General features: G+C 43.9%; 2 protein-coding genes across 4 annotated transcripts in view; one reads left to right on the top strand and one right to left on the bottom strand.

Annotated features, from left to right (window-relative positions):
- The window catches only part of KCNB1 (potassium voltage-gated channel subfamily B member 1), a 115914-nt gene extending 111818 nt beyond the window's left edge, over positions 1 to 4096 (top strand). The window contains exon 3 of the mRNA XM_084538486.1: positions 664 to 4096. Within this exon, the coding sequence (XP_084394612.1) occupies positions 664 to 2685 (2022 nt within the window). The 3' untranslated portion in view covers positions 2686 to 4096. The remainder of the gene's footprint in view (positions 1 to 663) is intronic.
- LOC311445901 (somatomedin-B and thrombospondin type-1 domain-containing protein-like) overlaps positions 1 to 25839 on the bottom strand; it is a 76532-nt gene that overhangs the window by 30507 nt on the left and 20186 nt on the right. For 2 of the 3 annotated variants that reach the window (XR_014698660.1, XR_014698661.1), the window contains exons 5-6: positions 14838 to 14976; positions 4413 to 4521 (exon numbers count right to left, since the gene is read on the bottom strand). The gene's annotated coding sequence lies outside the window, so the exon portion shown is untranslated. Of the gene's footprint in view, positions 1 to 2642; positions 4522 to 14837; positions 14977 to 25839 lie in introns of those variants that run through there. The other variant, XR_014698662.1, reaches the window with a different exon arrangement.

Here is a 25839-nt window from a genome sequence, read left to right as displayed (position 1 = left end):
CCTGGCTGTGTTTAGGAGCTGGGATGGCCAGCTGGTCACATGCAGAATAGCTCAGAGTTCAAGATGTTTTAGAAAGTCTAGGAAAGTTTTCACGTCTTTCATAGCTGTCAAGTTTCAAATTAGAGATGAGTCATTCAGAAAGAGTGTATTACTTGTATGCTTATATGTAGTAGAATTGTACATGTCTGTCTATAATTAGCCAAAGGCACCCCATTTTATAGATATAGCCATACATTAAATGGTCAACATTGCTGTGATTGAATCTTGCATTTGCAATTGCTCTCCTTCTTGCTTAGATTTTAGAGCTTGTTGTCCAGATGGGCTTTGTTGGGCACCTAATTAGCAGCAAATCAAAAGCTCCTGCTGTGAACTGCTTCACAGTCCTCCTGGCATCCTAGCTGCTTGGTACATGTTCCTTGAATACACTGAGAGGAACGGACAGGAGCTGAAGTAATTGTTTTATCTGCTCTATACATCTGATACAACTAAGAGTAGCTTCCAAAATAAAATCACTTCAGGATGCATCGGTCATCTGATTTCCAGGTACTAAGAGCAGAATAACTCTTGAAATGTGTAAATGGAAATAAAGCCATGTGTTAATGATGACAGTAGATAGTGTAATATATTCTGAGCCGAACTCACTGTCTTCTCTTTCCTTTCCAGATTTTGGCAATCATTTCCATCATGTTTATTGTACTATCTACAATTGCCTTGTCCCTTAACACACTTCCTGAACTACAAGGCGTGGATGAATTTGGGCAGACAACAGATAATCCCCAACTTGCCCACGTGGAAGCAGTGTGCATTGCATGGTTTACAATGGAATACCTCTTGCGGTTCCTATCCTCGCCTAAGAAATGGAAGTTTTTCAAAGGCCCACTGAATGCTATTGATTTGCTAGCTATTTTACCATATTATGTCACTATCTTCCTCACAGAATCCAATAAAAGTGTACTTCAGTTCCAAAATGTACGACGAGTAGTCCAAATATTTCGGATTATGAGGATACTTCGGATTCTAAAGCTCGCCCGGCACTCAACAGGTTTACAGTCCTTGGGGTTTACACTGAGGAGGAGTTACAATGAGCTTGGCTTACTCATCTTGTTTTTGGCCATGGGCATTATGATCTTTTCCAGTTTAGTATTTTTTGCAGAAAAGGATGAGGACGATACGAAATTCAAGAGCATCCCAGCTTCTTTCTGGTGGGCAACAATCACCATGACAACAGTAGGCTATGGAGACATCTACCCCAAAACACTTTTAGGTAAAATAGTAGGAGGACTGTGCTGTATTGCTGGAGTGCTGGTGATTGCTCTTCCTATCCCAATTATTGTCAACAACTTTTCTGAGTTCTACAAAGAGCAGAAGAGGCAGGAGAAAGCCATTAAGCGCAGAGAAGCTCTTGAAAGAGCAAAAAGGAATGGTAGTATTGTCTCCATGAACATGAAGGATGCATTTGCCCGTAGTATAGAACTCATGGACATTGTGGTTGAAAAGAATGGAGAAAGCATAGCCAAAAAGGATAAGGTTCAGGACAATCATTTATCTCCCAGCAAATGGAAATGGACCAAGAGAACACTCTCTGAAACTAGCTCTAGTAAATCTTTTGAAACCAAGGAACAAGGATCTCCAGAAAAAGCCAGGTCATCGTCAAGTCCCCAGCACCTGAATGTCCAACAGCTAGAGGACATGTATAACAAAATGGCAAAGACTCAGTCGCAGCCAAACCTGAACACTAAAGAGTCGAATCAGCCTGGAAAGCAAAAGGAAGAGCTAGAAATGGAGACCCTTCCTGGCCCTATGGTGCCCTTGCTGACAACTCGTGCTGATGGGATCATTGACATGAGGAGCATGTCCAGCATCGACAGCTTCATAAGTTGTGCTGCCGAGTTCCCTGACTCTGGGAGATTTTCCCACAGCCCACTCGCTACCCTTCCCTGCAAAGGTGGCATTAATGTGATTCAGGAGCAGAGCAGAGGGGAGGGAAGTGGTACCCGATTTGTGGAAATAAACCCAAGCTCTGAAGGCAGCCACCATTCTGCTTTTTTCATAGAAAGTCCCAAAAGCTCCATAAAGGCCAGTAACCCTTTAAAACTAAGATCCCTGAAAGTCAACTTCATGGAAGAGGACACCAGCACATTGGTACCAGCATCAAATGTCCTGAGAATATATCCAGACACTCTCAAGGGCAGGGGAGCTGCTGCTGCTGCCACAGATACTTCCTTACTCTCTGACAGATCTCTCATGAGCCCAGAAACCTCGATCTACACAACGGCGAGTGCGAGAACACCCCCAAAGTCACCAGAGACACAGACAGCCATAGCTTTCAACTTCCACGATGCTGGTATTCACAAATACATAGATGCTGACACTGACGATGAAGGTCAGCTGCTTTACGATTCGAGTCCTCCCGGAAATGTGAGTCCCAAGTACAATGTTACAAACAGTGGTTATCTAAAGCAAAAGGACAATGTTTATAGAACAGAGAAGAACCATTTAGAAGCTGCTGCTTTACCCACCTCCCCTAAGCTGATAGGGCAAAACTGCATTTACTCTATGGAAGGTATCACTGGAAGAACCCAGGGCCATCAGGAGACTGTCAGACTAGAAAATCACATTTCTCCAGAAGTCCATGTATTACCAGGCAGCGGAGGACATGCTAACACACATGATCAAAACATCTGAGACAGGCTCCAAAAGAACTTACTGAAAGTTTAAAGGAATGTCTTTTACAGTCAACACAAAAAAAAAAAAAAAAAAAAAAAAAAAAAAAGAGCTTCTGCATGGCATGAACTTGGCTGAAACAAGCCACATGTTTCTAAAAGTCTGAGGGGAGGTCCAGTGTGGGTTTGTGAAAATGTCCTTCTCTGAAACAACTTTAAAGACATTGCCCACATCAGTCAAAAATAAGGATTGCAAATCATGATCACACATTGATCTCCTTTCATGTTGTCCAGTGAAGCCAATGTGACCAAATATCCATCCATTCCCCTTGAACGCTAGAGCTCCTTTTGGAAATACTAACACCTGATTTGCATTAGTTCCATAAAGGATGCCGAGGCAGCCAGATTTGAACTCTGGAATAAATTGCTGGGGTTGGTATAAAGCTATCAAAAACACAATGCTCTCTGCTTCAGGGCAGCTGTTCCCCATCTACAGCTTTCTCTGATGGATATTATGTCTAAAGGTAACAGGGAACACTTGCATTATTGGAAAATCCAAGTGAAAACCATTTAAAACAAATAGCAGTCTAGAGAAACCAATTATTAAAATGCTGTGTGTGTGTTTAACAATACAATATCCTGTAGGACCTGACCTTTTCTTTTGAAACATCAGCAGGGTGAGTTGCACCACTTGTATCTAATTCCAAACACCCCCTAGGATGTAGTGAAACTCGCACTTACCCTCTGCTAAAATTGAAACCTGCCCCTGGGCCAGCGCGTGGCCCTCGGGGCACCCACAGCCCACGCTGGGAAGGTGTGAAGGAGCCATGCAGAAGCAGGGATCTCCGGCGGCATCGCAGGCCCCTTCCCGCAGCAGGGGAGCACGGGGCTGAAAGGGGAGCTCGGCTCCTCTTCTTTCCCCCCTCTGCACCGTGGCAGCTCTCTGCCTCACGGGGACAGCCCGGCGCAGCGGCCAGCCCTGAGGCATGGGCCTGTTCCTCAGGCCTCCCCTTCCCGCCCGCGCCCCGACTTCAGGCCTCAGCCGAAGTCTCGCCCTTGGCGTAGGAGAGGAACCAGTTGGTCTGAAGCTTTTCGCGCCCACATGGCGTGGTGAAAGATATGCAAGCGTTACATAAATATGCAAAAAGAGGGATTCTTTAGCTACCCATCCCGGGCCTGGTCGTGCTCTCTCTTGTGAGGAGGTCGGGCGGGAGCAGCTCCTGCCACGCTGGCGCGTGGTGGCAGGACAGGGCGGCTGCCAGAGACAGCAGGATCAGGCCTGATGTTTTAATAGCATCCACTCATTTTTAAGCGAAACGAGGAAAAAAAAAAAAAAAAAATTGACCATTTTAAGTGAACAGAACTAGCAGCCACCAGCCTAGGTTTTTAAAATATTATTGTTTCAATAAAGTTATGTCAAATTGTGTAGGAAATAATTTGTCTTTGGTTTTTAATATTGGGGGGGAAAAGCACTTTACGTTGACTTTTCGTTGTTGTTGTTGCGATGCTGGAGTAGGATAGCAGAGTGTAACAATCAAGCACTTTAACAAAGCACTATTTTAATTTGTGCCTCCTGTCGTGACTGTGATTTGTTACACGCTGGTAGCAAGTCACAACCTGTCCTGTGATAACTGTGATGGTAATATTTTTTGTTGTTATCCGTTTCTACTGTAAAACTCAGTTGTAAATAACTCTGTCAATAAGCGTTTCCTGACCTATTTTGGAGTACCTGCCGGGGCGTGTAGCTACCTGCATGCAACAGGTCTTGGGGTGTGCAGAGGCACGGGACTCAGGAGCGGAGGCGCACGCTGGAGGAAGACCGTAACCACACGAGTCCACTGCGTTTTGTTCCTTCCCCCTGTGAAAAAGCCGTTGGTTAGTCCTGAATGTAACTGTCTCTCCGTCCACGCTGTACAGTACTTCTGTCTGTAATCCGTAATAGTGAATGCAGCATGTACGGACAAAAGCAATAAGCACATATCTGTTTTAGGAACTGTTATGGGTTATGATGATAGCTTTGTTAGGTCTCTCCTTGGCACAAACCTGCATACATGCTGAAGCAGTGGTCCCCGCTGGTCCCCTGGCAGTGGGACACAGCCCAAGGCACCTGCTCAGAAGTCCTCCTTGCCTCCTGCAAGGCCAGGCCCTGGGGAAGGCGCAAGTGAGACCTGAGCCACCACCTCACGAATTCGCCCGCTGGCAGCAGAAGAGACCTCATGTCATGCAGAGAGCTATGCAGAAGATACTCAAAATCAGTTAGATGTATCTGTGCGAGCAAACTGTACTCTCCAGAGTATTTACGCAGGGCCAATTCCTGAGGTTCCTCAGCTTTTACTCTGTCTTCACTCAGCCAAAACCACCATTCGTCCAAATGAGCTCTTTGCCTGGCAAAGGACTTAAGGATTTGGCCATAGTAAATACAAGTGTACTTAGAGGAACTGACATATTGCTGAGATGCTAGTTAAGATTGAGTCATTAAGAAGAAGTAAAGTGACTTTCCAGCAGATAAGCTTTAAATACTGATTTATTCTATGGCTTCCCAAGGCCATAGAGCGGCAATGAGAAATTTTAAAGAGAACAGTCTTAACATAATCTCTATGTTTCGGTGATCATTCATGTCTGCCATCAGCACAAATGTAAAAAGAAAAAAAAAAATCAGGGAATTTTTTTTTGATAAAGTAAGTAATAGTGATTTCCAAGTTAAATATTTTTAAAGCTGATGCTTTCATGTGGAAAAAAGTCATATTTTACATATCACAAAAGTGAGCATATTTAAATATAGCCATATAGTATAGTACTTACCACACTTTTTCATCCAAATTGATGTATTTGGTTTATAGATGGCACTGACAAAAATGTATAGATCGACAATTCTATCATTTTTTATCTGATAATCAACTGGTGCAACTCTCCTTGTAACCAAAGGTCCTCTGTCTGCCTTGTGTGATCACTTACGACACACATCTTATACCATCTATTTAGTCCTACCTTTAAAGTAGCATTTTATTGAGTCACTTTTGAAAGCCAAATTCAAAAGTATCATTAAAAATCTACCTTTTAAGTCTGAATAGCCAAAGTCCTATAGATTTCTTATAGAAAGCAAATAATTTAAAATTAAGCATATAATATGCTTGAAGAGCATTTATTTGTGTATGAAGATGTAGCTCTCATTTTGTGCCCAGTTAAAAAGGATGTTTAATTTATTTTAATGAAATAAAGTCTGAATATGAAGTATGTATCTATATATGTGTGTGTGTACATAATACACATATATATAATGTAAGCACTGGGAAATCTACTCTAAAAATAAAGCTATGGTAGACTAAATCTGTACTCATTACAAAAGGAAAGGCAGTGCTTTGAAAACATAATGCTCACCAAATCCTATAGATAATAGAAGACACTTTCATTTTATAGTTCTTTTGGTACATGTTTCCCAAAACACATAAAAGTAGGGGAAAATATGCAATATCTCTTGCATCAAGCTAAAGTATGCAGTTTAATCACTGATATTTGGCATTCAGGTCTGTGAACTTACTGTGTATCGTGTATCGAGCAAGCTGACAGTTCCACCTGCTGCTGCAGAAGACATCGTATCTGAAAGGACTATGTACATGTGATGTCTGCTCTTGCTTGTATCTTACGCCATCAACACCATTTTTAATATATATATATAAATATATATACAGAATATATATATTTGCGGAAGGAATGGGTGCAGTTTTCTTAACCAGGAGGCAAAGATATTTGAGTTTTAGCCTTGAACAAAGGAAAACAGCAGTCACTTAATGCAGTAGATTTCTCAGTGCCTTTTCTTAGAAACTTCACCTAAGCACACTTACGGAAAAATGAAACAAAACAAAACAGTCTCCTGTGAAATCCACATTTACTGAAAGGTTTGAGAGTCTTTAAAGGTAAAAGAAGAAAAACGAGGAAAAGAAAACCTGTGGAACGCACATTCCCTTTCTGAACATGCCGTGTGTCAAATGCCAGGGAATATATGTCTGTGCAAGGCATGCAGGAACGAATCCAAGGCGGTTGGTTTCTTTGGCAACTATGGCTGTGATAAACTGTAGCCTTTTCTTCCCTTGCAGCTAATAAGATACACATTTCTAAGGAAAACAATTCTGTAAAATTGTAATGTATTGTTAATATTTGTACCTATTGTATATTTATGTCTTGACAGAATTATGACTGGTACAGTTTATAGTAAATAACAAGGGTATTTAAAACTCATTACAAAGACAAGGTTTCTAAAGCCAAGTTCTCTCTCTGTTGGTAAGCTCCACGTAACATGATCTCCAATAGTTTTTAACGCCTCATTTTAAAGCAAATAGTAGAATTACTGAGTAAAGCAGCAGAGCGATGGAGACCGTGTGGCCCTGGCGCCCTTCCGTGCAGCTCAGTAGGGAGCGAGATGGGGAGGTGGGCTTCTGGGGCAACTCCAAATTAGCTCCAACTTCTTCAGCAAAGCGCTCATGTTTGGCCAGTCACTTCTGCTTACAGCAATCGAACTGAACAGGTGTTACCTTAGATTGTTTTAGGATCACCCACTTGGGGAGAATATGGCTTTAAATAGTTCTTGAATAAAGTACAGATGTTTTAGTTACCTCTGTACCTTCTGTTTGCCATTGTGTTGGCTTTATAAGTATCTGATGTATGGAAAAGTCATGTGACTTTCATGCATTCCAGAGTAGTCTATTTTTCTGTTCAGATAAAAAAAAATTATATATATATATAAATATAAATATATATCTGTATTTTTAGCAAATTTATAATAGGGCAATCAAGTCAGATTTCTTCTTTTTGTATTACAGAATAATATATTAGATGCTTTCTTGTTATTCATTTACATAGCTGATCCCCTGACTTTTTTGTTGTCATTATTTTCCTTCATTCTGAAAACACCCGCAACATCCCTCCTGGAAGTGTGTCTGTGAAAGGTCACTGAGTTTGTCTGATGTTGTCGTGTTTTTGTATTTTCCTGTTTGTGGTACTTAAAAATAACCAGGGATTGGTTATGGAAATTAAGATGTTCTTTCTGAGAAACAAAGAAGTGGGCCACACTCTGACCTTGGTTATGGCAGCATAAATGCCAGCCAGTGCCACTGGCTCCAGCATTAATCATAGTCTGGACTTCAGTGGAGTTTTTCCAGATTTACATCAATTAAGCTGAGAGTGTAAAGAGACGGGATTTGAATCTGACTGTCCTAATAATTATTTGGAGTTGGGATAAACATCAAAACTGAAAAGACAGACTCTTATTTTAAGGGCAGTGACCTAGCAAAGGTCCATCCAAAGCTCCCACATCCAGGGGAGGTTTCCCTGGGTTAAAACAGAAGGGTCGAGACTTCTATTTCTACTTTCAGTCCCAGATAAAATCAGGAAATGATAAAAAAAAAAAAAGTATCGGGGAATAAAATAATATTAAAAACAAAACAAAACAAAAGATTCAGAAAGGGACTAGATCTGAATTTGGCTAAGGTAAATACTACCTGTGTACCTTGTTAGTAATCTCTCTTGTTCCTTCATAGTTGATCCATCACATAAATTGAATAAAACATCCATGAGAAAAACATGCATACTGAAGCTATCTTATGGCCTGTTGAAGTCTAGCATGACAAAAAGATTCAGACTCTCCTGAAACTCCACATCAGATTTGCAGCTTGATTCAGCCCAGCAGTCTGGTCAGTGACAAGGTGTTGTTTTGTTTTTTTTTTCCCCAAAGATGGAATTTTGGTCCCACTTCCTTTTCTTAGCCCAAAGCAATTTCCTTATGTGATTTTCTTACATGCTCACAACACCAGCCAGTAAATCTGAAATGGAATTAATTTGGAAACACGTAGTTCAGAAAGTCTGGATACCACCCAAATGAGCAGTGTAAGCAGCAGACACTGGTATGCATGTGATTACGTGTCAGCAATAGCCATTTACACAAGGTTATTAACTGGGTGGGATTTTTTATTTTTTATTTTCTTTATTTTTAACACAATTACTGCAATAGCTCATGATATTTATTAGCAAGGATCCCATAAGTCTCTTCAAAAGGCACCTTCCATATCAGTAAGTTTGTCTGAGCATATTCAACAATACCACAGAAACCTTCTGATCATGTTAGTCTTAAATTTGCCCCCGTAGGTAGCCCTCCTACCACAACAGAAATGCCCCAAATACAAACCAGCCCATCAAAGAAGAGATGATCATTTTTCAGAATGTTTTGCACCCCATGCTGATCAGAGGTAGGCTCTTGCACTGAAACTTTGTCTTGGCCAGACAAAGGAAACCTTAGGGAAACTGAACGTTTGCATTCAGGATGTGTATTCCCTTAGTTGCTGGTGTTACCCGAGCCACAAATAAGTGTCCTTTGACACCAATGGTAGGGTGCCACAAGTGTTCATATCTGTAAATACTACTCAGAATTTTGCTTTGCTTGATTCTGGTTTCATCGCACAAGAAGTCTTCAGTCTAGAGACTTAGAAAATAAAGCTTCATTTTTCTTTTTAAACAGAAATAATGCTATTGTTATTCAGTAGGACTGAGCAAGTATTAACCTTTAACATTTTTAAAGGGGTCTTTTCAAGACTGTAGTGATGCTACCTTCAAAAAATAATTATCCACCTGGGCTCAATGCAAAGATCTGCCCAAACTAGAGCCTTGAGAGAAGCCAGGGAGCCAAATTTGCAAAAAAAAATGCCAAATTCTTTGCTGCTATAAATAAATGCCCATTGAGGTCAATGGAGCTGTGCCCAATTTAGCCCAGTAAAGAATTTGGACCCTTATCTTTAAAAGCTAATGGAAAACCACAGGCTCTGCAGAACCTCAGGGATGGAGGTGTCTGTCCAAAGCACCTAAGAGGAAAATGGTGGGGTGAGGGAATGGGGAACAGAGACAGGTCAGTGAAAGCCTGGGAAAGGAGGAAATCCTTCATGCAGGAGGACAATAACCATCCTCATCATCCTGGCCTTGACTGAGCAGCCTTCTGTATCAGCTCACTCTTCGTGGGCTTGATACCGCAAGCAGTGCCCCAGGTTCACAGATGACTGTCCCTACAGCAGCACCACAAGCTCAGCCACAGTTCAACCCTGGCAGCCCTCAGTCCAGGGACTTGCTGATGCTGGGAGGATAATACTGGCTGAGGGGCCATCCTTCAACTGTGTCACAACCTCTGGTCTTACCGGCAATCTGCAGTTAAGGCCATTTTAGGATCCATCGGTTCTCCTCTACTCACTGCATTTCATTTAGGATCTCTGCCCATTTTGCCTCCTCATCCTTTTATTTTTCACTACTCCCAAGTACCATTAGCCACACTTTGGCTCATGCTATCAACGGGATTTGTTTGTACCAATTTTGTTGGCTTGTGAGCAAGACAGAGGACATTTTTTTTTTCCCATTCTTTCTGGCTCTTTGGTGGTGGGCGCACAAAATTGTTTTTGCATTGAAACATTCCCCACTGGTGAGTTTGGGGGGTGGGAGGCAGCATCTCCATCTTCCTTTGAACTCTGAAGCCATGATACTGCACTCAGAAAGGCCATCCACAGCTACCAACCAAACTCGTTTTTCTACTAGATTAGCATTAAAAAAAAAAAAAAAAGCCCCAACTAATGCAGAAAAAGTCTGCTTTTTCATCAGGCCAGTGAAACAGTTCTTAAGTGGGGAGAAAACACCACCCAAGGCAGCGCTGCGCATGCTGCTCCAGGACACCTCTGTGCCCGCAGACAAGTGCCAGGCGGGCTGTCTGCGTGCTGCACATCATGGCTGCTCGGCGTTTCACAGCGCTGGGGAGCAGCCTCAGCTCTTCCTTCTCCAAAAGCATAGGACGGCCGCTTGACGTGCGTTGCCCCACCAGCCCTCGAACCCCAGCCAGTGCTTCCAGTGAAAGCTCCAAAGGGCAGAGCGCCCATAGTTGCTAAAGGGTAAGAAAGCTGTGGGGTTCCTTTCAAAGAGAAATGTGATATTCAGCAACAAATAGAAAACTGGAAAATGCAGGTTTCCTGTGACTCTCCTAGTACGTGTGGATCGAATTGCTTTTGTATCTGGAAGCTGAAACCAACTGTGACCCAGCTTGAGAAAGGGCAGAATACATGACAGCTTTCTCCATTGCCTCGCACTTCACTTATGTTTTACCCTGCACAATGGGGAAGCAATGGGGAACCCAGTTCAGCTTGTATATAATGATGGGCAGAGCCTCCTGCCTCTGCCTACAGCCCAGCAGATCCTGCACATCTTGCACAATCTCATCTTTGGGTTATATTGGATCAACCCAAGGGGCAATGCATCGGCAGATGTTTTCTCCTCATTTAAGCAATTTTCCAATCCCCTGGCATTTTGGGGTGATTACAGCAACATTAGCCATATACTAGTGTACCTAGAGTCTTACATTTTTTGTAACTTTGATTTAGTCATTCTTTGTTGAAGTTTATTGACCTCTCCAGTTGTTTCCGTAAACAAATTATTAAAAAAAAATCAATGTCTTTATATGCATGTAGTAGTACGAAACTGTGATCAATGTGTGACATTCAGAAACTGTACTGTCTTGTAAAATATGTCCAAATGTCTGAGGATTTTAAAGCAATGGTCCCTTACTACAGACTACAGAAATAAATAAAAAGGTATGGATAAAACCAAAGCCTTTATTTGCTCTGTTTCATGGTCATATTTGCTGGCCAAAAATATAACTACCATCAGCTGGCACTGAGCTTCTGCTTTAGCTCATTGCAGCTGACAGCAGGTATAGACATATGTTATTTGCTCACGGATAAAGCCGTGATTCAGGAAAGCAGTGCTGAGCTAGACACCGCCTGTTTTAAGTCTGATGGATTCAGTGCACAAACCTGTGTGCTTCAGCCCTCACCCTGCATGGACGAGATCCACCCTCACCTACCGTGGCTGCGGCCAGGCTCGGGGACAGGGGAATTTGCCAGCCCCCCGTATGCTGCCCTGTGCCGTGCAGCCGCGGTGAGGTGCCCATCACCTCCAGGGCGCCTTTGCCTCGGCATCTCAGGCGTGAGAGCGTGCAGATGCAGAACCAGACACATATGGGAGAACAGCCGAGGTTTGGAGACAAAGAGCTTTGGGTGTGAAGAGTAGATAAAAAGGCTGCTTTTGCTGCTGCTTGAGGCAAAAACTTGGAGTTTCTGATAGAGCCACTGCAGTTTTCTTCTCTATTAGATTAAGTAGCGGGCTAGTTAAATTATGAAAGTCATCAGAGCAAAAGTAATTTGAACTGCTCAGGAATATTTTCTTTGAGTTGATTACATAATTTTTTATTTTTTATTTTTAATACTGGAATTCAGTTTATGTAAGAGTCCTCAAAGCTTTAATCTGAACCCCCTGATTTATGGAGACATTCGGAGTTAACTCAAACACTTTAATTTAAAAATGTAGAAAGAACAAGCAAGCACATGTTTCTACATGGACTGGCCATTTGTTTGCGTGGTTCTGCAAGCTGCACAACCTCGCAGAGTAACTGCATATACAAAGCAAATGGAAAAGACTAAGAAATGCAGTTATACATCTTATTTTATATAGCCACCATGGTTGCAAATGGAGACTGGAAAGTTAAGTGCGCAAGTGGGCAAACCTCACAGAAATACATGCACAGCCTCTTCAGAGCATGTTTCTGCATTTACTTGTGTTCATTTTCAGTTTAGTAAGATCTTTTTCAGAAAATCTAAATGATCACCTGAGTGTTTCATAACAAGCAGTGACAATGACATCTAATAAAATTAAGGCACTGAACTTGAAGGGAAGTTTACAAATGAAGAACTAGAAAGTGGAGAAATTCCTACAACATATGTCTTCCTCTTCCACTTTCTACTAATGAGATTTTTGTTATTTGCCTGCCAGACTGAGCATGCAAACTCCTGAATTATAATCCAGTATCTGTAATTATACTGTCCAAGGAGGTTTTCTCTATGAAGTGATTTACTTTATGAAGTAAATTAAAATAATGCCTATCTATCTCCTCAGGCGTGCTGCTTCATTATTGTATGCCATTCAGATATTAAATATTTTTGTCCTAGTTAAAGTATACTATAGAAATTATTCTTTGCTTTGCCTAGACCCCTAGCCCACATCACTCCCAGCCATTACTTGCACATACTTCATGCCCCAGCAATGTGCTGGCAGCTCGAACCAAACCCCAAGACAGAAGCACCACAAGGAAAGCAGGGTCCCTCCCTGCGAGGTGACCTGTGGCAGTTCAGCAGTTGCTGCCTGCTCAGCACTGCCCTCAGCCTTCAGGCACAGCAACCCGAAGTTACCATGGCTAACAGCAGCAGATTTACTGGTCTACCAACAACAGAGTGTGTCACTTTACACAGATTAATGAAATGCAGCAGCTTTGTCACGTTTCAAATGTCCTCCATCGCCTCCAGCCCACTTCATCCCTGGCTGCACTGGCATTAACCTCACTCTCTCTCCCCACCTGCAGATTTTCCTGTGATTTTTCTTATATATGTTAAACAAAGCAGGGTTTTTGTTTCTTTCCATGTTACACACCAACCTCTGATCCTATTAAAAAAACGACAACACTGTATCTGTTTAACGAAGACTGCTTCTCTAAACACCCAGAGCAAGCCTGCATCCTCCTGCACCGAGTCAGCCAATAAACCCGAAGGTTAATCAAACAAAACCATCTGGCGAAGGAGCACACACCCCGAGTCAGGGTCCCAGGGCCCCAGCAGCCCCCCTGAACACCTGTGGGGCTCATCCAGCTCTTTTCATCGAGGGCAGAGTGGTGCAGAAGGACAGCCCAGCTGCTGGGGACCCTGTGCTGCTGGCACCCTCCTTGTGGCACCTTGCTGCATACCCCAAGGCCTGTATCATGGGCTGTGGGGTGCTCTACATCAACCACTGGCACAAGTACTAAATGTATACTATGCAAAGTTCTAGTAAGTACATGTGGAGCTTTGGCCACAGGCTCTTTTGTATGTTATTTTTAATTCTCTCCTTAATAAAGCCAGTGGAGTTTTTCCAGAGTTTAACTTGGCCAGCAGTGCTGGAAGCTGGGCTGCTGAAAATACAGCTGAAACAGCATGGACCTCTCTCCTAGGGATCACAGAGTCACAGACTCATTAAGGCTGGAAAAGAGCTCCAAGATCATCTGGTCCAACCATCACCCACTAAACCATGTCCCTAAGCAGATGTCACTGCCTTCTCTGGGGAAACTTCTGTTCCCATGTACCTCCACCTTGTATCACTGAAACCTAGGAGGACACTCAGGCATTTCAGCATGGATGAACACAAGGAAAGGTTCGGGTTTTCAGTATTTCGGTCATTACAGAAAAGTCAGTAATTATTTTAATAATTTACAAGGTTTTTTGTAGGAAAATCTCTGCTTATAAAATATGGAGTAGATTCTTCCATACTGTCTCATTCTGCTTACTTACCTTCCTTCCTACCTTCCATACAGAAATTGAGTTACTAAGAAATGCAACATCATTATTATTCAGCAAGCGAGAGCATTTAGAGGTAACTTTGCCCTCAAGTATCATCTGCAACCATCCAAGCAGAAGCTGAGACTAATGTGTCACAGCAACGAAAGTTTGTGGTTTCTGGTTAGAAACACAAGCACTGAGCATTAACCTTAGCTGTAGAAAAGAAGAGCAAATTTGCACAACATAGCATCATGCAATTTAATTCCTATATAATTGAACAAAGAACCCGCATCTCTAATCTAAATGTAGGCTTACACTTTGCTATACCCAGTGGCATTTTGTAGTGTTGGCAGATATGTAGTTAACAGTAATAGAAACTAAAATGAATTGGTCTATGTGCCGAACAGAAAAAAAAAATGTGGTGTAAAATGCTGCTTTCATGCCTTGATAATAATTAGTCTAAAAACAACCTCCTCAGTAATGTGGTAGCTTCTAGCATTCTCTGGAATGGCGGAGAGGCAAACGCGAGGGGATGTTCAGATGAGATTGATCCAGGCATGAGAAAGTGTAAGTTTAAATTATTTAACAAAAATGAATTCCCATAGATGTTCATGGTCTAGTTTTATTCCTCTTTACAGGGATATTTAATAGCCAGATGATACAATAAATTGGAGACATTATTTTCTGATTCATGAGAGACTGACAAGGCCAAAAAAATAATTTAAGTCCCCAAAGTGCACGAGTGTGAGGCAGAGCTTGTCAAAACACTTACAATGCTACAGAAAAGTGCACTTACCTTCCAAACCTTTGGAAACACTCAGTGTTCATGTGACTACATAGAAACAGCTGCCTTGCATTGCTCCAGCCCCTGTGCAGCCAACATGATGTGGGTGACGCCGGGCGTTCAGCTGAGCCATCGAGGAAGGTGATCACAGCTGAGGCAAAGAGAAGAGTGGGTCACTGAGTTTGCCACCCCACCTGGTAGCCCGGGGACCCCCTAACAGCACAGTGCCTTGGGCATGCAGGAAACAAGGCCCAAGAGAGCACCTCCTGCTCAAGGCTTAGGAAGATGAGTTAGATGATCTTTAAGGTCCCTTCCAACCCAAGCTACTCTATGGCCTGTTCCCCAACCTTCGTGGCTGATTTCCAGCATTGTACAACAGTAACGATTGTCTGGGTGGGTCCCCACTCACTGGCAGGTCTGGGTGTCCCCCAGCTAGGAAGGGCTTAAAAAGGCAACTAAATGGAGAAGTGAATCACAGTACAGGACAATAAACTAGAAAGTATATAAACCCTTTGCTATAAGGCAAAAATGATTAATTCCCAAGAATAAATTAGTCTGTAAGTTCTCCAGTGTAGCCTTTCTTATACGTCATCCCCAAAGAGCTAGTGCTGACCAGCTGGGCAAGATAAGAAGAAGAAAACTTGGACTGATATGCTTCAGCAGCTACACCCAAGCTCCTAAAAACAAGCTCATGCCAAATAATGTGACCATAGCTCTAACTCTCTCTCTCTCTTTTTCTTTTTTTAATGATTAGTCATCAAAAGCCATGAGGCTGTTTGTTGGAAGATAGCTATTAAGAGCTGTTTAATTGTATACAAAAGATTAGACCATTTTCCAAAGGTCTAATTGACCAGAAGAATCTGTGGTTTTCTCCATGTGCTTGTTTTTCACATCAGCGATATTGGTTTCCACTAAAATTTTCTAGCAAACAAATATTTTTGAGGCACTTCAGCACGGAGTAGGAAGACCAGCACGAAAAAAAGCAGACCACCAGCTGTTCCCCTGGGAATCCAGCAGAAAGGAACAGTTGATTTCCTATTATCATAAATGAGCTCATTAGCTGGGTTGACTTCAGACTGAGTTCAGCAGTTCAGAGCCTCTGTTCCAGGATATATAGAATTTATATAACAAAAATTAAGAAAGTGAAGGAAGGATATTGCAAGTGCCTGTTTCCTCACTAAATGATTTCAGCATTCTGGAGCCAGGGTGGATGAACGGAAGCTGAGCTAGACTGGACCATACCCAGAGCTGTAAGAAGATTTTACAGACATACTGGGCACCTAAAGAGGATTTCCAGGACAGCGAGTATCCTATCCTGTATCGCATTTTTCTTAATATATGCCTATATCAACGAGTAATCTGTGCCATTGGTACTCTCACAGAGTTCCAGAATAAACTCTCAGAACAGCATTTCTTGGACTTTATGTAAAGCAAAAAAGCTTTAAGTGTGGACATGCATTTCCACTATTGTTGCTATTATGAGCATCTAGGATGACTTGATGGCCTGAGCATAATGATGAAGCCTGAGCTCCAGTCCTATATTTAACTCTGACCCTTTGTTCCTGAGCACTCTTCAGTAGGAAGGAAACCCATATCTATTTCATTAGAGTATTGCGAGGAGTTATTTGCTAACATTAGTTATTGATCTGATAAGAAAAAATGCATAATGTATTCAGCAAGATAATTAGGAGTGCAATACCAAGAAGGAATATAGTTTCATGGGAAGAAAGCAATTATCACAGTGATAAAGAATAAACAAACGTATGAGACTTCTGCTGTATTTCATGCTTTTGGGGAATTATTTTTCTAACTTTATTCCCTAGCCCTTTTGGCAGAGTTTCTCTCTTCCTCACCCAATCTCTCATTTGCAGCCTGCTCACAGAACATTTACCCTTTACCATTTATCCTTAGACAGAACCATTTACCCTCAGACAGACACTCTTCCCTCCAGCAGCTGTACCTCCCCCTGCCCGGCCACTTGGCGTGGCTGGAGGCAGGGAGCAGCAGCCGTGCTCCATCCTAATGCATGAGCAAGGCGATGACAAGGCAAGAATTGCACAGGAGGACACAGGGTGGGTATTTTTTGAAATGCCAGGTTTGGATTTTGCAGTTTAAATAACACTGAGATGCACAACTGGCTAGGGCTTGGGTTTTGTTTCTCCTCCCAGTACACATACCTCCTCAGGAGCCCCTGTTCACAACAGTTTTCCTTACACAGCCACTATCCCAGCTGGTTTTTGAGTCCAGCTTCCCCCAGTGTGTGCTGAGAGCACGAACTGTGCTTTCTTTAGTCTCTTCACAGCCCGTGCACTCTGAGAGGCTGAGCATTTGCTGTGCCACCTCTCCTGGGAGGAGCGTTGCCTGTATACCAGCAGCACCCTGCGGGCTTCCCACCATGGGCAGCCCGTGGGGCTCGCTTGGTCACAACCCACACTGGAGGCTGTGAACCGCACTGTGACAACCTCCCAGCTTGTGCCTGGCACCTGGCCATTGCAAAAACTGTCACAGATGGGGTATTTTACATAAACTGAGGCCCAGAGGTGCTGGCTGTCCACCTCCAGCTCAGGCCAATGCTCACTGCTTCTTAAAATGAATGGCCTAGTGGCCAAACTAGAGCAAAGGACTCCAGAGATACAGGGTGTTCGTGTCAGAAGGGTTTGGGAATACAGATTTCCAGCTCCCAGGCTGCTGTCTCAAATATTAAGCATCCTTCCAGGGTGGAAAAAAAGGGGGATAAAACCAACCTGTGTTGGAATCCTGAACCTGCATTCCGGACCGAAGTCTGTCATCTTCTGTATTGTATTGCCTGTATTCTCTCTCTGTGGAGAAGAATACCTCAAAAAGCTCTGCAAATGTTTCTTTTCTTCAGTATCAACCTCTGCCTGGAACAAGAATTTTCTCCGCCATGGGTGAAAAAGCTGGGTGCCACTCTTTTCCTGGCTGTTACTCAAGGTATAAGATACATATCCCTACCACAAACCATGCTGGGACTTCTAATTGGGTTTTCCTCCCACTGTAACTCCCTCTACCATCTGTTTCCCATTTTCTCTTGGATGACACATCCCTCAGTCACTGAGCAGTGCCACTGAGATGCCAACCAAACCCTGGAGAACTAGTCGGAGCAGCTCCTTCTCTCTTCCCCGTGCCCCTGATCACCTCCAGCTCAGCTCCAGCTGTGAGGTGAGATTTCAAACCAACACAGCCCCATGTGGGGACAGCGAGGGAATCAGACACCGATGGCCTGATGTATTCCGGTCCATGGTCCTGGCTGGGTTTTAATTCCAGATCAGCAGTGGGACTTTATTGAAGACAAGGCAGGAACCTCGTGTCTCTGAAGTCATGAGCAAAACCTCCACTACTCTCAGCAGGACTGGGGTTCCACCCTGGGTTTTTAACAGCAGCAGAGCTGTTTAGCCTATGACACAACTGATTTATTTTTATTTTTATTCTATTTTGCATAGCTCAAAAACATCATTGTGCTTGCAGCAACTTCCTATGTCCCCAGTGCTAACGAAGGGCTCAGGAACCTCTCTGCTGAGATAATTGGTTGCCCCAGGCTTCAACAGGATCTGGCCACTGCTGCATCTAAGGAGATTACTGAATTGTCAGCAATGTGGCTACTTCTTCTGGCCTCCATCCAGAACCCCAGCCGTGTTGGAGTTGAGCTACTGCAAATGAAAATACATTAGAATTTTAAATCTGTTCATAAATGATGCTTGCTCACTGGGAATCGTGAAGTTAATGTTGCCTGCAGCTATTACTAGTGTTTTCAGAAATAATTCATTAGCTCCAAAAATCTTCCTTCATGTCTTGGGAGACGAAACAAAAAATAATAATAAACAAAAAAAAATTAGCTATTTTAATTTTCTTGTTGTTTTCTTCCTTCCAGTCACTGCCTTCTCCAGCACCACCCCCATCCTTTCTTCAGGTTGCAAAGACATGACACGACATCTGAGAGTCCTCGGAGACACATTTCAGAGGAGTTTTGGCCAGGTACCATCAGCTGGTACCTTCCACTAGTTCCCATAGCAATACTTTCCTCCAGTATGGGCATTTTTTCTGACATTTCTTGAAATGCCAGTCCCTACCTAACTGAGGAGCAGAAGGTAAACTGCAGCAGTGGCCTCTGGCTTCCAGAGGCGTGCTCCCCACGTCTCAGTGGCTGCCCACAGAAAGGGGTTTGGCAGAAATGTATGTTGTTTCTGCATGGAAGGGACAAAGCTGAAGCCAGCCCTCTCCTAGCAGGAGAGGGAAACCACCGCATTAAAACAGCACAGAGTGCGTGCTCCCACCCAGCTGCCTCTCCCACGAGTGTCTCAGCTTTGCTGGCCAATTCAGGGAACAGTCTTTCTCCCAGGACACAGAGTTGCTTTAACATCTACGAAAAGCAAGACAAAGAAAGACCAGAGTGATTTTAGCTCATTGTGCTGGAGAGCATGTGGCTCATCCCCAGCAAAAACAGCACGATGGATGCCATCTGCAGACAGCAGTGTGCGCTGCTTGGCGTGCCCACTGTGGTAGTCTCATCTTGGGGCCATGCAGCACCAGGGCAGGGGAACAGACCCGGCAGAGATGAGGTGCTCTGCTCGTTGGTGGGTGCCCACCCCATGCTGGAGGCTTGTCTTGTCTTGGAGTCTTGCCCACCCCACTCCCAGCCTGGCTCTGCGCCCTGCCTCTTCTCCCATTCCTCCCTCCAGACCTGGTGGCGGTGCTGGGTGGCATCAGGAAGAGAACTCATTTTTTCCCCTTAGCGATTTGACACTGAAATTAGATTGGGTTCAATTGCTGGGCCATTACCACCTGTGCTAATGGCTGAAATTGCTTTCAAAGATAGACTGCAGTGTTTTGAATTTGGAGAAAGATTGCTGTCCCTTTTAATTACATTTTCTGTCCATAATGAGACAATTATAAGCATTTAATAGCTCCCAGTCATCAGCTTCCACTGTATGAGTGCAGTAGAAAAAGGCCGCTCCACCTCCCTGCTTCTCTTTCCCCTCCCACCCACTAATTTCCTCGAGCAATTCACAAGTGTGGCATGTATGTTCGCCTCTCTTCTGGCAGCAATCTGAGCAGTGCTCAAATTGCCCAAAGCTTTCCCGTGCACCCACTGCACTGCTCCAGCTGCTGCACTTGAGGACCAACCAAACTCCGCTCTAGTCACCTTCAGAGGGCAGCACATGCATAAGGAAGAGCAGCAGCCCACTTACACCCCTTTTTCACTTAAACCATACAGATTTACCAAACAGGAGTATTTGGGGGCTTTTGAAATCAAAGATTTCATTCATGTGTATAGAGTGAGAGAGGAAGAACGTGGTCTTGGAAGTAACACAGAAGGTGCTGTGGCAGCCCAATGCCAGGCTAAACACCCCGATGCTCTTCTTATGAAGGTCAGCAGCTCCAGTGTTAGCATTATGTGGGCACCCTTAGCTCAGGTTGGTGCTCTGGTATCTAAGCACTGGCAGGTCAATTCCTGCCAGCTAGGAATGCTTTCAGCTCTTGAAACCTGAGATCCTCAATCTTAAGCTGCATCAGATCTTATTATTGTAAGGCTGAATAGTGCAGCCAATAAATACTGTGTTTAACATACCAATGCAATGAAGTACAGGGCTCTGGTCAAGAATAAAAGTTTATTTATGGCAATATAAAAATATTACCATTAATCTAGGGTTCTGGTACCCTAAAAAACAGAAATCTGGAGAGCAGCCATTACTAGACGGATAAACTTAAAAGCTTCCCCAAATACTGGCTGCCTGTATGTGCTAGCTCTGTGCAGAGTCAGAAGGCATCTTAAATGTCCAGTGAAAATACTCCCAGTTCCCATGGGCCTGTGTTAAAGATCAGTTACTCAGGCCCAGCTGAACACACAGGGATTTGTGTATTTTCCATATGTCCATTCACAAAGCCTTTGCAGAAAGATAGAGAAATTCAAAGGAGGGGGAGAGTTTCAGGTGCAAATCCATAATAAGAAGCATTAGTAACCTTGAGAGACATAAGAACCTCAAAGAGCAAGAGCTGACTATGGTCTTCCCTGTGTCAGCCCCAAGGCTAAACCCCTATCCTCACACCTAGGGTCTCCAAAGGCTCAGCAAGCCCTTGTGGTGTCTTAGCAGCACCATGATTTGTCCCCAGCTGCCCCAGGATCTTACAGCAGCTCCCTAGTGGTGGGGACAGGACTTCTCCCCCCCTAGAGTACAAAGGTGAAGGTAAATACTTCTCAGCTGGATGCTACCAGCTGCTTTGGAGCTGGAATATAATGCAGTATTAAGGACTGCAGCTGTCTGGTTGCAGCCCCACATCCAGGCATGGAGGAAAGAGAAACCCTTGTAGGAAAGCAGCCACACTGAGCAGCGGGACTTGCAAAGGAGGACAAGACTGGGGCAGGGAACAGGGGTAAACCTGGTATACATAAATATGTATATTATAGTATCTACAGCCTATGGGCTAGTGCTAGGGGAGCACACAGCAAAGAAAGTGGGAAGAGAATGAGAGCAGGCACCAAGCATGGGAATGACAGCACAATTCTTGTGGAAGAGGCAGGGTCGCTGCGGCCATAAACATCGTCAGCATTTGGGACTTCATTGGGATGCTCTGGATGTGCATACCTGGCTGTGGGACACGGAGACTCTGGGGATCAAGGAGCTGGGACTCCCAAAAAACAATGAATTTCCAGCTGATTGGCATGGCTTGGCACTGGGAGCTTCAAACCAAGATCACCTCCTTTACATTTCTTTTTCCCATACAGCTTCTAGAAAATAAGTCTGAAAAGATTTGCTAGGGTTCACAGCTCCCCAGCTATTGTGCTGACATGCTGAAAGAAACTGCATATTAAAGAGTTTCCATCAAAAAGCCCAAGTGGTGGGGCCTTGGCAGTTGTTCAAAACTTCTAACAACCCCCTGTCCTTGGGGAAACTTCACTGCGAGCTAGCCAGCCACAGGACTTACCATCTACCCCACTCAACGTGAATCACTGTTGTCTGATTAAAGATGATCCTCCCAGCATTTCTTTGCCTCAGTCGTGCTGTTTTGACGTCCTAGTTCAAGAGCTGTCACTTTAATTATAAGAACGAGCACTGATGCAAGGCACCGGTGGTAGCAGAAACAACAACAACAACAACATTACAAATCTCCAACTCGTAAAAACAGAGCTTTAATGAGATTAGTGGAGACGGCTGGAAGGGATTGCACGTTGTATACACAGGGTGAAATGAGTGTGCTGCCTGCATCCAGGGCACCTTGCTGAGGAACTCTGACCCCTTCACAAAAATGGCAAAGTTTGTAACCCCTCATATACCCCCTGGCTGAAAAGCTGAAGCAGGGAGGAGCAGAGCTGCAGCAGGAGCCAGGAGCTGAACTTGGGGTCCAGCTCCCAGCCCTGCCATAGCTGGAAACATTCATGAGACATCCAAGTGCTGAGGCAGCTGTCAAATGATTGCTATTTCCAGCAAAGGTAACAGATAATCAAGATTTGCTACTCAAAATCTGGGAGGGGCAGTTGTTCTTTTCAATGAAAATGTCTTTTTGCTAGAAATAAGCTTTAAATCTCTATTTAGTCTTCAAATTGTTCACACTTTTAATAAAGACTTTGCAGAAACCAAAGCTACCCAGTTTGTGCAATACCTTTCAAGTTGACCCAAATTTGTGCATTCAGGTTGAAGAAAAAGCAAAAAGAAACAAACAACAAAGCCTTGGTTTTGAGAATTGCATTTAGCAGGAAATGAAAAACATTAATTCTCACCAACCATTCTCACTTAGAAATGTGTCCTCAACTGCTTCTATCCAGTCCCACTTCCTAAAAAAGAGGTGAGAAACAGAAACTCTCAGCTTCGCCCCACAAAGCCCTGGGTTTTCATAGCCCACTTCTCATTAGGACCATGACTTGTTTTTTTTTGTGATTCCTGTGACTTCAGGCAGTGAGCACCCAACCAAAACTGCTGCCCAGGGACTCCACAGCGAAACCACTGCCCAAGTTGGTGAACTGGAGAAAAAACTGCAGGGGCCTAGCAGCAGTGGGGAAGCAATAGGTTTGTGGTGACAGGGACAGGAGCAGCTCAACGATGGGGCTTTCAAACCCTCTGCACCTTTACGATAAATCCCAAGGCACTTTACGATCCAGACATCCTATTCTCCCAATCTTATTTACTACAGCAATAAGAAATTGCACTTCCCATGGCACCCCGGGCACGTTATTATACTGTGTAATTTCCTCCTGCAAAAACCCAATTAACTGTGCATGTCTGCACCCATTCTGCCAACTATATCGTTTCATAATTTTAGAACAACAGTGCAAACTGCTGGGGAGTTATCAGTAAGAACTGCTCCACAATAATTAATAGACTCAAAGATTTAAAAAAGGAGCAAAATAGGCACAGAGATTAACAGAGTCAATTATAACGCAGCTATCTACAGGCCCAGGATCTTGTCTAAAAGTAATTTGCTTATTAACCTTTACCATCTCATGCCAGAGGGCAAGATGGAGACTGAACATGAGTTGCTTGGAGAACTGTTTTGGATTCCCATCCCTTTGTTCTCAAGGGACTGGGATCAGAGCGCAAGCAGATGTCATTGCAGTTTGGGAATCCTAAATCACCTCTGAGCCCCTTCTCATTCACTTCTGATCAACAGGCGATAGAGTCACATCAACAAAACCATTCCCTAAGTCACATTTCTCTCTAATCCTAGGCACATACAGCTTTGTTGTGGATCTAGCCATGTTATATCCCTCCAGACCCCTTGTGAATCCAGGGTGGACAGAGCTGACCCCACTGTGCAGCTGCCTCCATGTCCAGGAGGTGACAACCTTTGCAATTCAGCCCATGGCCAGCCGCAGCCCCTGGGGAGAGCAGTGCCTCCCTCTGGGGTCCTGTCTGCACAGCGCTGGGCTGCTCAAAGCACTGAACACAACAAAATGCTCGGCTTAGCCTGATCTGCCTCAAAGCCTTTGGGCACCTTTGGAAAATCCACTCCCAAGCAATTTGCTCCAAGCAATTTGGATTCTTCTGAGAACGGTGGGATTCAATCTAAAATGGAAATCCACAGCAGAACGCAGAGCATGAAAGAAGAAACTGCTCCATTCTAGAGACCTCTGCAGCTAATAAGGAATTTGAACATTACTTGTCAATTCCACACAAGACATTTTTCCTCCCTTATCTTAGGTAAAAACTGCTTCTCCTAATCATCTCCCCCCAAGCTTCCCTCAGAGCCCCTAAACACACTGAAGCTTTTTCATCAAATCCTGAAAACAGCAAATGAGAAGAGCCCAAGAGACAAATAAATGAGGTGCCTCTTCTGCAGCAGTCTGTCTCACCCATGTTTTCCCTTCCAGCACCACAGAAGCTGCTGAGCCCATGCAACTGCCCTGCAGTTTGGCCCCAGGATGTGCATTTGTGGAGAGGGTTAAAAGATTTGGGTAGTTTTAAAGAAATCTAAACCTCTCACACATCTCTGCTTATAAGTGAAGTTACTTTCTGGGCTGAAGACAGGGAGAACTGCTTTTGCATATCCATGAGCTAGAAGGAGAATGCTCTATTTATGCTGCATCTATTCACTTCTTAGCAAAGGTACACAGGAGTGAATGAATCCAGTGCAGGCATACTGAGTATATACAGGGAAAAAAAAAAAAGATCATAATCCTGGAAAATGCATTTACTTAATTGCATGGCTTCCACATTTCCCAGTGAAGGACTCCAATACACTCATTAAGCCATTTTTACTGCAATGTGCTACCATAAAGCAAACATATTTGCCATTGCATTTGCACTATTACAGCTGTTTAATAAACCATTCCAAACACATAAATGTAGCAACCAACCTGCATTGTTGCTTTGGAAGCCATTTCTGGCTGTTGGAAATGCCGGATGGAAATGCATTTGGAAATACACCATATTCAAGTGCAGTTCTCATTGTCCCTATTAGCAGGACACTTCCTTCCCTGCCCTTCCCTGCCTGCCTGTTCCACCAGCTATCCTCCCTGCCTGGCCACCCAACAGGACAGTGCCCAAATCTCCCAGGGCACTACAGTGCCCTGCTGAGCTCAGGGCTCATGTGGCTGTTCCGTGGTGAAGAACCCTGAACCCTGCTTCTCCCCTCGTTGTGCTCCCTTCTCTTCTGAGGAGGCAGGTGACATGCAGGTAACACGCAGATGACATGCAGGTGGCATTCAGGTCTGCTGGCACTACACTGCTTTTTGCAAACTCCAGCTGAGGGCAGCTGCAGTGCACCACAACACGTCAATCATTGTCGTTTTTATGTGAGGACCATCAATGACTGACTCCAGTTATGGTAAACACTCCCCTTCCTCTGACACCCACAACCATATCAATTTTATTGTACTGTGGTGTTTAATTGTCATCTCTGTTTCCAGGAAACGTCGTGATCCACCATTAATAATGCAGGTCTGAATGTAAAAAAAAAAAAAAAACCAACAAACTTAATGGAGCAGACTGAATCCTCAGCCCCAAAGTTCCCATCTGCCATCAGTCAATTGCTGTGTCATAACGCAAACAGAGCCACACAGCTGGCATGCTGGAGAAATACCCACACCTGCCCTGTGAACCTGCACCGAAGGCCTGGTTATGATTTTACAGAGGTAGGTCCGTTGTTCATGAGGGATAGTATCAAACCATTTGAAGAAAATGCATTTTAAGGAAAAAAAAAAAAAAAGAAGAAGAAAAAAAAAAAGCTCGCCTACATGAGCCCCCCCAGGGCTCACACGCAGCCTTTCCTCTGCCACTTGCAGCATCTCAACCAGGAGACATATCTCCTGGATCCATCTTTCAAGTCTGCCACTGACTTGCAGGCTACCTGTGAGATGAGAAGCACACAGCAAGTTCTACCCATACACTGTGGATTTAGGGTAATATAAATATTGAATAACTGATGGTCATTAGAGACTGCCCAACCTGACCTTCAAACACATCCACCTCCTGTCCCTGCTGCTGCTAGCTTGATACACAGTCAGCTTTACCAACATGGGCTGTCCTGTTACAGGCAAGAAGACTACTTTTCAGAGTAGCTA

This window comes from Aythya ferina (assembly GCF_964211825.1).
Source record: "Aythya ferina genome assembly, chromosome: 16".
Classification (NCBI taxonomy): Eukaryota; Metazoa; Chordata; class Aves; order Anseriformes; family Anatidae; genus Aythya; species Aythya ferina.
This window is presented reverse-complemented; position numbering and strand designations above follow the sequence as displayed.